Raw genomic sequence first — 14,431 nt, forward strand, 5'->3', positions numbered from 1 at the left:
GAGATCGAACCTGCAACCTTTTGGGTGTACAGGACAACGCTCCAACCAACTGAGCCACCCAATCAGGGCCAAAGTCTAGCATTTAACAGTGATTAGTGGGTGAGATACAAGAAATGTTTTCCTCCCATGAACTGTTAGAATTTAATCTTTTATGAACACACACTGTAAAATAATTCTTAGTTTTCCAAATTTTAAGACAACAGAGAGAAGCCAACAATTGGGTTTAATTCAAAAAGGAAATTTAGAAGTGTTCTGTACATATCATGGAACAGATAGCATTTGCTGAGGAGACCCTACTTAGAAATAGCATGCATTTAAATAAATGTGTGATATCTAAATGAGTGAAGCTTGAGCAGTTTAAAAATGAAAACATTTGCCGAAACCGGTTTGGCTCAGTGAATAGAGCATTGGCCTGCGGACTGGAAGGTCCCAGGTTCGATTCCGGTCAAGGGCATATACCTGGGTTGCGGGCACATCCCCAGTGGGGGATGTGCGGGAGGCAGCTGATCGATGTTTCTCTCTCATCGATGTTTCTAACTCTCTGTCTCTCTCCCTTCCTCTCTGTAAAAAATCAATAAAATATATTTTAAAAAAATGAAAACATTTTCAAGATTTAAGATAAAAGTGTAAAAACCTTTGGTGTAGAGACTCAGGGCTGTTAAGAGACCCATTGGAACATGGTTGAGAGAAAATTTCTGCTACTTCAGAAAGTATTTTCAACACCTTCTTGACATGGCCCTTATACTTGATTTCTAAGGAGCCAACTGGACTTGTAAATTTTCAATTCATTCACCCCCTTAGAAAAACACCTAAGATGCCAAGTTCAGCAACAAGGATATATTTGAACACTCCTGGCTTTGGACACCAACATGTAGCTAGAGAATTGTGTCCTGATACCCCAATGTTAAGTTCAGAGGCCTTTGTTAGGCAGGACCAACCTGCCTCAGTGACTCAACTTCTCCAAGTTACTCCAGCTCTGTCAAAGACAGAATAACCCCAGCTCTGCCTGATTCCAGTGCCTATACTCATTTTACAATCTCAAAGTTATCTCCAATTAGTTTGGCAACACCATTCTCCAAAGTTTCTGACTCCCACTGGTTTTACCCTACTTTGAGTTTCATATCTGTGGGCACTGGATCTGAGAAATGGTACCAGAATAGGCTTTCACCTTTTTAGGCATACAGTGTTTTCTGACATAAGTCATTTGAACAAAAAGCTAAAGCCACATGAATGTGTTACTAAATCTCTACCCTAATATGTGTTAGTTCATTTGCTCAAACATGTTAGAAGCCAAATGTATCAGGATGGTGGTCAGTCAACAGTTATTGAAAAACTTCTGTATGACAGATGTTACAAGAAACTTTGTAAGCAGATATGAATACAATTTGCCCTTGTCCTTAAAGAATACAATATACTAGAGTCCTGGTGCATGGATTTGTGCACCGGTGAGGTCCCTCGGCCTGGCCTGTGGGGATCAGGCTGAAACCGGCTCTCTGGCATCCCCCGAAGGGTCCCGGATTGCAAGAGGGTGCAGGCCAGGCAAAGGGACCCTGCTAGTGCATGATCGGGGCTAAGGAGGGACTGCAGGGGGGCTCCAGGGCGTGTCTGGCCCGTCTCGCCCAGTCCCGATCGGCCGGACCCCAGCTGCCAGCTAACCTATCAGTTGGAGTGTCTGCCCTCTGGTGGTCAGTGCACATCTTAGCTAATGGTCGAATGGTCGCTTAGGCTTTTAGATAGATAGATGGATAGATAGATAGATAGATAGATAGATAGATAGATAGATAGATAGATAATGTGCAGCAGAGTGGACATTCTTGAAAATCCCATAAGAACATATTTAGTAGAAAGTAAATGGAAAGTGACTTCACCAAGGAAAATGAAATGAATAAGTGATCAGTCCCCTGCCTCCAACGTGACTCCTAACGCCCTTGGTTCATATCACCCTGCAGTGTAATGTCAGTATCTCACTTCTAAATAAGTGGTCTAACTGACTTGTCTTGTTTCTCTGTGTTCTAATTCCTGCCACAGCAGTGGCCTCTTTGGCTTTTCCTTAAAAGGTTCACTGAGATTTTTCTGGCCTACTCTGGGGATTCCCTAATGTACCATGTTTACCAACTGGGCTCCAGTTGTGAATTTTTAATTATGCCAGAACATTTTCAGTAAATGGAATTTCAAGTTCAATTAATGCTGTCAGATCCAATTTTTGTCTCACCTGCTATTGAGCTCCACTCTGTGGTGTTGGCAGTAATTGCCACTTCCATAGGAAAGAGGAGCTTCTCTAGAACAGGATGTCTGTCGGCAGCCCATTGTGTTCTCCTCTTTTCTGACTCAGGAGTAGTATAGTGAGGGCACTTTATCAGGCAGATTCTCATTACATTGTCTGGAAAGCAGGGACTATGGATAGATAGGGCTCATTGTTATCTTTGTTGCCACTGAGTATGGCTGTGTCATGCTTCTTTTGAGGCAGCAGTTCTCAAAGTGTGCTCCATAGTCCAGCAGCATCGACATCCCTGGGAACTTGTTAGAAGTGTAAACGCTCAAGCCCTATCCTAGACCTGCTGAATCAGAAACTCTGCCCACCTTCTGCATTTTTAAGTTCTCTAGGTGGTTGCAACATATGATCAAGTCTATGAGCCACTGTTGGGAGAAAAGTGTTTCAAACTAAGGATGGGAATAATTTCATTCTATTTTGTGAAAATACTCATAACCTGCATTTTATATTCTGACTTTTTAATGGGAACTCATACTAGTAATTTTTATTAGTAACTCAGCTTTACTTCTGCCGTTCCTGATTTCCCCAAGCATAGGTGGCCACTCCAATTTATTTCTCTAGCACTTTCTTACACTGGCTTTATCCCATTTGTTACATTGTCTTGTGTATCTGTTAACAATACTCACCTCCTCCACTAGTCTTTGGGTCACTTGAGGGCAGGAACCTTGTCACACTTATCATGGTGTTCCCAAGGCCCCAAACAATGTAAAGCATTTTCGCATGAATACATAGTTCAACATTTTATAATTTTCAAAACTACACTATGGTCCTAAGACATAGGACTGGCAGACGCGGAAACTGAAACCTAGAGAAGTTAAGTGATTCAGTGGCTAGGTTGCAGACCCAGGTCTAAATAAAGGCCAAAGCTTGCCTCACTTTGGGAAAGGTAATGGCCATACAGTAGTTCCTTAACCACTGCCCCCATGAACTCAGGTCAACTCAGGAAGCCTAGGATACTTTGGCTTTCCAAGGGCAAAGTCCTTGATTAGCTCCCAGACAGGCTGTCCTTACCCCCAACTGTGGTGACATTCTTGTTCCACCCCGAATGCTAAGAGAAGGTGGCTGAGGGTGCTAGTTAATGAGGAACAGTGAAAAGTCTGAGAACAGGAAACAAGAAGGGCATCATGCAGAAAAAAGGAGTGGAATTTAGTACCATTAAAGGTATAGTCCCTGATATATGCTTAGTCCTTGGAAAAGGAGAGCAAAATGGAAAAGATGTGAGCTACAAGTGAAGCCAAAGTTTACAGCTCAGTTGTGTTCATCTACCAGACTGCCCACCTTACACCACGATGACAGCAGCATTGAATACACATTGTGAGGTGTTTTTGTCATGGGAATGGGTTGACAATGATTGCCACCCACCTCACCTCTTGGCACCCAGCTCACCTTGACATCTGTAAGTAGTCTGGCTGGACTAGGAGAATGGGGAGAAGTAGGCTATGGGCATGGGATGAAGAAAGTCACTGGCCCACACAAGGATAAGGCCTGTGATTTCCCTCATTAATCTTACCATTGGACTCTACAAACTAACTTAACTGGGTCAGGCTCTTTTACTTGGACCCCTGGGGTATAAGCCTTTGCAAATCCTCATAAACTGGGATGGAAGAAAGCATATTCTGGCATATGCTGTCCCAAACCTGAAATATCTACTCCGTTATTCACAATGAGGTCCCATCGGGCCTCATTGTTTATCTTACTTTGACTGCCACTTTGGAGCAATGACTGTACATCTGACCCTGTCTTTCTTCTTGAGCTGCAGTGCTATCTCTCTAATTGCCTGCTGGACACTGTCCATCAACACCCTAACTCAATATGTTTGAAACCAAATCTGTCATCTTCTATAGTCCAGATTCCCCTCCCAGCTAATCTGTCTCTTTCATTGGCACCTCTGTTTTCCCAATCATAGTGCTTCCAGACCTTCTCAGCAGCTTTCATTAGGCTTTATTCTCGTCCTCCACGTGTAGTCAATTCAGAAGTTCAGTTATTTCCTACTAGAGGCCCGGTGCACAGATGGGGGGTGAGGGGGGTTCCCTCAGCCCAGCCTGTGCCCTCTTGCAGTCCTGGACCCCTCAGGGGATGTCTGCCTGCTGGCTTGTGGCTGGATGGCCTTCTGCTGCTGCACAGCCTGCTGGTTGAGCTTCAGCAGCTGCTGCATGTGCACAGGCTGGGCCACCACGGTCTGTCCTGCAAACACCATCAATTGGGTGAATCAAGCATGGAGGCAGGCTCACCTTGAGTTCCCTGTGCTTCCCTGAGTCACTGAGTTGTTTAGATTGACTGCCTTCTACAGAGAATGGCACTGGAATCAGGCCTAAGTCAGCAGTCGGACATCCCTCTCGCAGTCCGAGACCCCTCGGAGGATGTACCAGTGTGCCAAGTGGCAGGTGGCCAGGGAGGAGCCCGAATCGAGTCTATGCCTGCTGCCCGCTGCTCGGTAGTGCTGCTGTGGAGTTGGGAGAGGCTCTTTCCATGGCAGCTGCTCTCGCCAGCCATGAGCCCGGCTTCTGGCTGAGCGGCGCTCCCCCTGTGGGAGCTCACTAACCACCAGGGAGCAGTTCCTGTGTTGAGTGTCTGCCTCCTGGTGGTCAGTGCGTATAATAGCGACTGGTTATTCCACCTTAATGGTCGCTTAGGCTTTTATATATATAGGTTGATATGATTTCCTTCTTTCCACCTCTATAACAACCATTCCGGTCCATGCTCTCAACATATTTCATGTCTTTATCACCCCAAACTATGTAATACCAAAACTATGACTTTCTGCTCTTCAATCCCCTATCTGATAGAGAAGCCCAGAGCTAGATGTGAATGCAATAGTTGTAACATACAATTCCAGTGAGCTCTGATAGTCTGTAACCTACAGTCCAAACTCTTGGTAAAGACGTAAGTGAACAGCCAGCATACACGAGAAAAAGTATAATTTAGGAACTGATTCATTTTCATTCTTGATCCCAGTGAGGCATTCGGGGATGTGCTTGCCTTCCCTGGGCAGAAACAGCATGTGTCAAGAGGTGAAGAGAACAAAATAGCAACAATAATCAATAAGCTTATTGCTCCAGTCCCTGATGCCTCTGTGGAGAGTTGTTAGAGTGAAAAGTTAATGGATGGAAGGGGAGAGGGCAAGTTAATGCAAGTGTCCCAGCTGCGTTTTCCAAGAGCTCTGCGATCACAAAGTAATCCTGAGCTTATGTGTGAACGATTTACCTGATCAGTTTAATGTACTCAGCTTTATAGATGAGAATGCTAATACAGAAAAAAAATTGTATGCCTTGCTGGCAGTCAGCATAAGAACTCAAGATTCCTGAGTAAATGCTTTGATCATAGGAGGTTGCTTCTGAGAGATCAGTTACACTGGACTTCAGAGCAATAAAGATGAGCTTTTCTCTTCTCTTAAAAACCTCAGTCATTCACAGTTAAGCAAAGGGAAAGTAGGGGAGGAAGCTAAACAAAAGCACAGCTTAGTGAACTGAACATTCTTTGCTTGGTGATGAACAGAAATATACATAATGGGTATAGGACACTTAAAGGGGCATGGACTCTAACTTAGACACTTAGGGTAGAAGAAAATGAAAAAGTTTGGAGCAAAGAAAGAGAACCACTCAGGACATAACCTCGCTTGATAGAAAAATGAAATAAAGAAGTCTCATCAGCTCTAATTAAAGGAAATCAATATTTGAAGAGCTGTCTTGCTCAATAATAGCACCAGGGCAAAACATACTTCGAAATGTGAGCCCGTTAGAACATAGAAAAACAGGATTTTTTTTGGGGGGGGAACAATTATGATTTAAAAAGCCTCTCAAGAGATATCCACTGGTAGATATGTTGTAGAAGCACCTGTTTGGGGAAACAAATTAAATGAGCTTCTATCTCTGGTAGGGTTTTGTATTTTAAGTGCATTTTCTCATCCTGGCAGCCTTATGGAGTCGAGGGTTATCTCTAGGGAGTACAGAGAAGCTACCATTTCCCCAGAGACACTTGAAATAACCCCTTAACTATAGCTTGAGTTTCATCTTAGTTATCACTTACAAGAACACACACTGGAAAACATCAAGAGCTATACAAGATTGTTGTTATTCAGAGACACTAGCCAACTATCAAGAAAGCTTGCTTGAGAATCCTTTCTAAGCTCCCTGTCTTTGGGATCCACATGTTGATCAATCATCAGTAACTAGAATCCAGTCCTCCCAGACCATTCTTCTTCAGGGGGTGGAAAATATGTGACGTGTGTCATCACTTCCTTCTCTCACATAGTGCCAGACATTGATAATCAGTCATAGCATTCCTTTTCCACTGAACCCAAATGCAGCTTTTTTGTTTATCTGTTCAAATATTTTGGGCACCCTCACACGAGCTATTTGGCAAAAAAGATAAACAAATATAAACAACGCTACAAGCACCACATGCTAAGTGCCAAATAAAAGATTTGTAGACAATAGTCTTATAGGCCAACTCTCTCTTCTGAAATACAATTTCAACTTCCTAGGAACCTGAAAATTAATTTTTTAAATGTCAGTACTATTATAGTTAGAGCAACACAACTATTTTTTCATGGGTTTGAGATAAATTAATTCCAAAAAGAGCTTACGAAGTACTACAGGAAATGCAGAAGTTTCTGTATGCCCCCCATCAAGAAAGTGAGTGGTGTGTGTTTGAAATCACTAGGTTCTTCTCCCTTAAGTACCTCTCTGACGTAAGAGAAAAATCTAGATTGGAGTGGATGTGATTGCCATTTTGGGTTAAGCACACTGAATACCATTTCAGCATCAAATTATTCAATCAGAAACACTTTGAAACTGCTGAAGTGTTAGGTTAGTCACAGATTTCCCACCTGAATACAATGTGCAGAATACTACAGATTTCTCCCCAATTTTCTGGTGTTTGTTGGGCCTGTGGAAAAGAGCTCACTTCATAGATGGCGGCAGACAGCTGAGCCAGGCAAACAGGAGTGCTGGTACTCATTAACTTTTCCTATGAGGACCTCACCTGGAATTGTTTTCCTAGGCCTTTGATGAGGCAGAGTTGTGAGGGAGGGAGGAAAGAATCTTAACCTTAGAAGAGGATAGCTATTCAGGAGCAATGGAAGAAGCCTGGAGCCATGCCCTCAGGGATTTCAGGCCACAGCCTTTCAGATCACAACCCAAAGAGGAGATGAAAGTAAAGAGGGCTGACAAGTGCTCTAGAGACAGACAAAGTGATGACAACTGGGGTAGGTCTGTTTCAGATGGGTGAAAACTAGCTCTAATTCAAGGCAGCCCCCACTTACCCATCTCATATACTCCAAATTACTACCCATATACCCTAAAAGCAGGCAGGGCTTATTCCTCTAAGTCCCTGGGATTGCCGGGTGTTTTAGTGACCAGGGTCCTTGGTAGCGCATTAATGTTTGGGTCCTCGACCAATGTTTTTTTAAGGCTCTCAGAGAGTCTGCAGCTGCAGGGTTATCTCCTACTCTTCATGGGGCACTTCTGGAAAACTCAAGGTCCTTCTCTCTCATGCTATCAAAATTATGGCATCTTGTCCATACTTACTTAGGCAGCCTGGAATGATGATTCTTTTTTCCTCAAACCTTTCTATATAACAGGTATGTTGTCTTACAAAGTTAAACTCCAAACCTGTTACAAGTTCTGCTTGGCCCCTCCCTCAGTTTCACATACATTTTGCCCCTGTGAATGGATCTGCTATTTGCACAGTAGAAACATTTTGAGTTATTTGATTTTGTTCACCTCCACTCTTGGTGCCATACCTTCGGTGTGTGATTTTTCTGAGTTTTTGTCTTCATTCCCTTCAGATCAGCACTTGCAGGATTTGCCAGTAGGTCATTGGGGTCCTTATTCGGAGCTTTGAAGGACCACCCCCCCCTCCAGAGCAGCAGTTAACAATAGTAAGGCTGCCACTGACAGCTGACAGCTTTCCCTAGTGTCCTGTTGTGCCCTGCATTGAGCTTAAACAGGATCACTTGTCATGCAGATTGTAAAGGACCCTTGCGCCCAAGGCCCAGACATGGGAATTTGACAGTGGGAATGAGAGTTCTTTAATTCAAAAGAATGTGGATGTCTGAACTTAGTGACTCTGGGGAGTCCTAGATGACCACCTACTCTGAAGCTAGTAGCGGGCAAAATCAAAAGACCAAACCCCTTCTTTTAGAATGCTTCCAGTAAAGTTTCCCACTGCCTCAAGTTCTATTGAGGGGCTAGAAGGAGGAAGGCTCAGTGGCCAGTGACCAGGGCATGGAAGTGAGAAAACTGAAACTTGCTCACATTTGGAACATATAGCATAGTGTGTCCTTTGCATTAGACTGCATTGACCTTCTGAAAGATATGGTTTTGAATTCTTCTGAGTTACAAGTCTTTTATCCACTTATTCAATGTTATTCCTCAGTTTCTGAGCTTGGTTCTGAAGGAGCAGGAGAGCTGGGATGGTGCCAGGTACAGTTAAAGAGTTCTTTGCCTGGAAGTCATAATGGATGGGCAGGGACAGCACAGTGTGAGTTCTGTAATCTCCACTCAGAATGTAGCCACATTCTTCTCAGGGAAGTGCAGAATCCCGGCATTTTGTCTCAGTGGACTTCTCACGCCTCCTTTGTGACAGAAGGTATGTCCTCTTTCTCGAGAGTCACCCACCCCAGCACCAGTATCGAAGCTCACCTTGCTGTCTCCTACTTCAAAGAACTGCTTTTGGGACCTCCTGCACACTGAATCCTACCTGCTGGGGCTCTTGCTACCTGCCTGATTAGCTCTTGTCTGTACCCACACACATCTGTATTGCCTTTGCAATCACCAGGAACCCGTGATTATCTCTTGTTCCAATCACATCCATGTACACTTAAAGCTGAGTGGTGCAGGGAAGAATATCTTTTGTGAGTCCCACCCCACATATAAAGACAGCTACTTGCAGGAACCTAGTTCTGAGGTACTTAAAAGAGTCATAAACATCTGGTAAGCTCTTTAGCATTCTCTGAGACAATATTCTATGCCCTTGGATGGTTCTATTATACTCACTGAAAGCTAATATGTGCATTTTTCTTCTTCTCTACACTTTTCATAAAAGGTTATGCTGACGTAGACCTTACTAACAAAAGAAATCTTTCCGATGAAATCATGATAAATAATTCCACACATCATCAAGTGGCGAGAAAGGCTTTGAATTGGTTTCCATGGAAATCTGAAGATGAAATAAAGCAATAATTTCAAGGCAGAGCAGCTGAATTGAAGATAATGGTAAAAATAGTTTGATAAAGGAAATAGAATAAAGTAATCAAGAAGACTCCACTCAATTATTCCTTTTTGTTTACTTTCAAGTGATTAATTTGTCTGCATTTATTAACTAGATGAGATTAAACAGACCATCCTAGTGATTTATTTTGTAATTGGTTCCAGGGTTTGACATAAGCTGTGGAATTATTGAAGGTGGAGATTTAAATTTAATTACTCATGAAGCAGGTGATGCTTCTCCTGAAAGAATAACTGAATTCATGGCCTTCCTGTGTTAACATTATGAATGAAAATTATTAATTCATCTGATATTATCTCCCAAAGACTTTTAGAAGTCAATTGGCATCCATATACTTTACTAAAAGCCAGCAGCTTCAGAACTGAACTTGTAATACAGAGGATCCAGACTGAAAAGAAAGGATTTCATGTTTAAGACGAGTATTGCTAGAGCCTCCCTTGGAGCCCGGGCGAGTATTGCTAGAGCCTCCCTTGGAGCCCGGGCTGTGGTGCCATCATTAATGAGAGCTTTCTTTGAACTTGAACAATGGTTCCCATTCTCTTTACCTTTGGATGACATAATTCAATAAGATCATGCTTTATTTTGAGAAGAAAGAGAGAGATTAAGAAAAATGAGAGGTAAGAGAGAAAGTGAGAGGTCTTGAGAGTCTTTAATTGAAATGACTAATTGCTTTTTGTCTCTGTGTTCATTGTTGTGTATATTTTCTATTCTTTCTGTGGGTATAGTAAGGATAGACGGGGTTCTCCAAACACTAATCCAGATGCCAACTCTCCATCATCTAAAAAGGCGCGGAACACATCTAAGAGTGGGAAGTAAGTGAAAAATGCTCTTGTGCAACTAACATAGCTATCACAAAGCTGTGTGCTGTCCTCATTTTGTCATTCATTCATATTCATTCAAAAGAGATTTGCGGAATGACTCCTGTGTGCCTCTCACTGGGCTAGTCACTGGGAAATTTAAATGAGTGAGGCAAGGGTAAGGAATATTGGGTGTGGGAAGGATTAAAGAAAGAGAAGGAGAGAGAGGGGAAAGTTAAGAGATGGCTTTGGAAAGATAGCTTTGAGGGCTGACTACAAAGGGCAAGGACTTATAGCAATGCAAGATTTGGACTATGAGTTTAAAAAATTAAGGAAAACAGCACTTATCAATCATTTTATGATTTGCAAAAACTATGAAAATGTGTCTTTGATCAATACATGAAGATAGAGGGTTGATTTAAAAGAATCTGAAAGCCATTCCATAAATGTCCTGGTTTAAATACATGTGCATGTACATTGTAACCATATCACTGATTTACATAGTATATATATATTCTTGTAACTAGCATGTACCATGTTCTACCTGAAACTGTCTTTTTGGTATCATCAAAACTTGTATTAGCTGAATATTTGCGATGTTGGATTTACTTCTTTGGGCTAATTCCAGAAAACAACATTGGCTGATCTCTCTCTCTCTTTGGATTTAGCAGAGCATGGCAATCTGAAATGGTGTGATCCCCTGCAGATGAAATATCTCCAATTAGGCACTTCCCTCTCAAAGTGGCCATAGTCCTTTGGTGAATGACTCGGGTTCTCTGTAAGCTGTCTCTCTCTAGGGTGTGGGACATTGGGACATTGTGACAGGCAGAAATACAGCTCAGAACAAGCACCCAGGCCACATCTAGGAGAAGATGAAAGATGCCTTCATCATGCTAAAAGCCCTAATCTAGCAATAAGATATGTCACTACAAGAGCATGGCTTTGCAACAGAAGGTGAATTTGTAATGGTCATATTTTTTATATATTCAGCCTTGGACCATAAATGCTGCACTTTTAATGTGATCTTATATTCAATTCCCAAAGTGAAAGATATATTGGTTGCCTTCCCCCCCGCTTTTTCTCTTCCTGAGTACCATTTCAGGTTTGCATATAAAGTTGAATGTGGGCTATCCTGGAGAATATAAAAAGCAGTTGTGAAGACAAAAGACTAAATCTTTGAGAGTCATTTCAGTTATCACTGAGCACCACAATCAAAATGCTGTCTAAATTATGGTGTACATATTCCCAGTCAGCTGAATGTTTCCGTATTAGTCCCAATGCATTGTCAGCGTGCACTCTCAGTTAATAGAGACGGCATTGGAGAATCAGTTTTAACAACCCCATGCTTGCAGAAATGACAGGCCCTGTCCAGGTACCTTGTACACAAATGCCACACTGACAAGGCAGGATGCAATCTCCTATTTATTAGACCCTGATGTATAATTATGATGGCTGTTGCATTTTGAAAGGGGCATTGTTTTTGTTTCTTTTGGCTTTGCAGGAACCTAGCCTCATACTTTTTGAGTGCAGAATCTCAGTGTGAGCCACAAAAGAAACAGTTGGTAGCATTTGAGTTAAGATGACATAGAGAATGCATACCTAATGCCATATCCAGGTTGGTAACAGTGGGAGGCCAGCATAAATGCATTCTTAAGTAGATAAACACAATCTTATATTGCACTTGCTGCATTTGGACATATCCCAAGCTTATGCCAGGGTTCGGGCCTCCCTCTTCACACATTTAGAGCTAGGTGTCTCTTATTTGCCATGTATATAACTCTCAGATTGTTAGTTCTTTTTAATTCTTCATTATTGTTCTTGACTATTGATGTAAAATAAAAAGTTTTCCAATATCCAATATCCTCTTCATGGGTATGTATGCAAGCTATCCTTTTTTTACTTATCTCCCATCAGTTTTCAGGGGGTTAAAAAATTCTGTCTCCGCACATTTTCTCCTTCCAAGGATATTTTTGTCAACAGGAGCAGTACTGATCTTCCATGAATATGGAGAAACTATTGGGAGGGGCATTATTCACACTTTCTAGAACAGTGTCTAGCAGTGGGTATGCACGTCTTTTATAGTTCAGAGTGGTTATTTCCTATATATTTTTTGTTTGTTTGTTTGGGAGTGCAAGGTGGTGATGGATGGAGACAGGTAGATTTCTATACCCCAGGACATATTCCCGTGGTGTATGTTCACACTAGTCAGCATTGAGGTTGCTGCTCAGCTGGGTTTTCTTGTGTTATTTGACTTAATGACAGTGGGGTATGGAGCAGACTTTAAGAGTTTATGTTATTCTGAGGCAAGATAAAAGCTGGGAGATAGAGTGTTCTTTTCTTCTCTGAAAAGAAATTGGGTCTCCTGTTTTTCAAAGAAAAAAAATGCAAAAGTCAAGGTGCCTCAAATATACATCATGGCTAAAAATAATATCTAATATGTGTTGAGGGAATGCTGTGGGTCAACCTCTTGATACATTTTGTCTCATAAATCCCAACTCACCAAAAGCTCATGAAATAGGCACCATTATTATTTCTATTGTACGTATGAGGAAATTGGAGCTTAGAGAGGATATTGTGTGCCTACATGGGGTCTCCAAATGAAAAATTTGGGAAAAACCCTATTTTAACATTAATATTTATAATAATACTATCTATACAATATTGCGTTTTTATTTTGTGCCTTTGTGCTAGACCCTGGGACAAAAATAGAGAAAAACAAGATACAATAAGTGCTTTTAAGGAGCTCACAGTCTTATTAGAGGAGAGAGAGAGGATGGTGATGAGGTGTTTACAATGAAGCAATCATGAGGTGCTATGTTAGAGCCAATGGCAGGGTTGAGGTGGGGAAAACATCATGTGGGACAATCAAGGAAGGCTTCTGAGAAATGACCCCTAAACCCTCTAATTATCTCCACTTACCAGGTAGCAAGTCTAGGTCAGAAGTGGTAAATGCAAATTAGTCACTAAGGTGGGCAGAATCCTCAGATGTTGATAAGAACAAGTTGGAGTTGTGGATTAGGTCAAAGTTAAAACTGAATGGCCAATTATGCCTTTTTTCTGACTTCAATCTATTTGGGGCAACTGGCATGCAGTGTAGCATGCTGAGTAGCTTAAGAAACCTACAGCTTGAAAGTTAGGTCAGATCTGCTTGCTGTTTCATTACCTGGACCAGAAACTGGATAGTCAACTCTCTATTTTGGGGAGGAACAGATGGAATGGGATGTGTCTGAGTGGCAGAGCCAGACTACCCTGGAAATGACTTTGAGGGACGTACACCCAATTTCTTCTCTGCCAACAGTGAACCAAATTGAAAGAACAGAAAAAAAAGAAAAGAAAAACAAACAAACACCAATCAGTGCAGAACCATACCTCTGAGAACAGGAAGCATAGGTTTTGCCAAGGTTGACCTATGACCAACCAGGCCAGGTCACCGCATTTAACCTCACATTTGGTTCTCTTTGGTAATGTGATTCTCTTATTCTGCCCAACATATCAGGCTACAGACAATCCACTGGCTGCTCCACTGGGTTGTTCCCAGCAAGCACTTAAACTGTGAAGGCTGAGCATACGTGGTAGCCACAAGAGCCATTACAAATTTTCATTTTGTATCAAAATGTACTTTACATGAGACCAACTCTCTTGCTGAAAGATAAGGATATGAAGACTTAAGAAGGGTCGGTCACTTCCCACAGTCACATATCTAGTTAGTCACAGAGGTCTGCCTAGAATTCCGATCTTCTCATACTTGTCCCATGCTCTTCCTACAATGTATGCCACCGTTCTTCTCCCAGATAGCAAGATACTTCAACTGACCGAGCCAAAGGAGGCTTGGAGCCTTGTCTCAGGATGTCTGGCTGAGTGCACTGCCCTCCATATACCATGATACCTGTGTGGGTTGGTTCTGTTAGCCACTGTGAAAATGGAGACTTTGGGGAGAAATTCAAATCATTATACTTTTAAAAAATGCGTCAGTAATAATGACAAAAGGAAATAGTATGCACTTTGTAGATGCTTTACTTTTCTCTAAAATACCATCATTTTAGTTGTGTTTGGACAGTCACTTTTTCTCAACATTTTTGTTAAGTGATCTCAAGCCTTTAACACCACTTCATTCAGGAAACAATAAAGAGAA

General features: G+C 42.0%; 1 protein-coding gene across 1 annotated transcript in view; it reads left to right on the forward strand.

Annotated features, from left to right (window-relative positions):
* The window catches only part of HS6ST2 (heparan sulfate 6-O-sulfotransferase 2), a 315,604-nt gene that overhangs the window by 253,848 nt on the left and 47,325 nt on the right, over positions 1 to 14,431 (forward strand). Inside the window, 1 exon segment of the mRNA XM_023757876.1 lies at positions 10,228 to 10,314. Coding sequence (XP_023613644.1) covers positions 10,228 to 10,314 — 87 coding nt within the window.

Source organism: Myotis lucifugus, unplaced genomic scaffold, assembly GCF_000147115.1.
Source record: "Myotis lucifugus unplaced genomic scaffold, Myoluc2.0 scaffold_2, whole genome shotgun sequence".
NCBI classification, from domain to species: Eukaryota; Metazoa; Chordata; class Mammalia; order Chiroptera; family Vespertilionidae; genus Myotis; species Myotis lucifugus.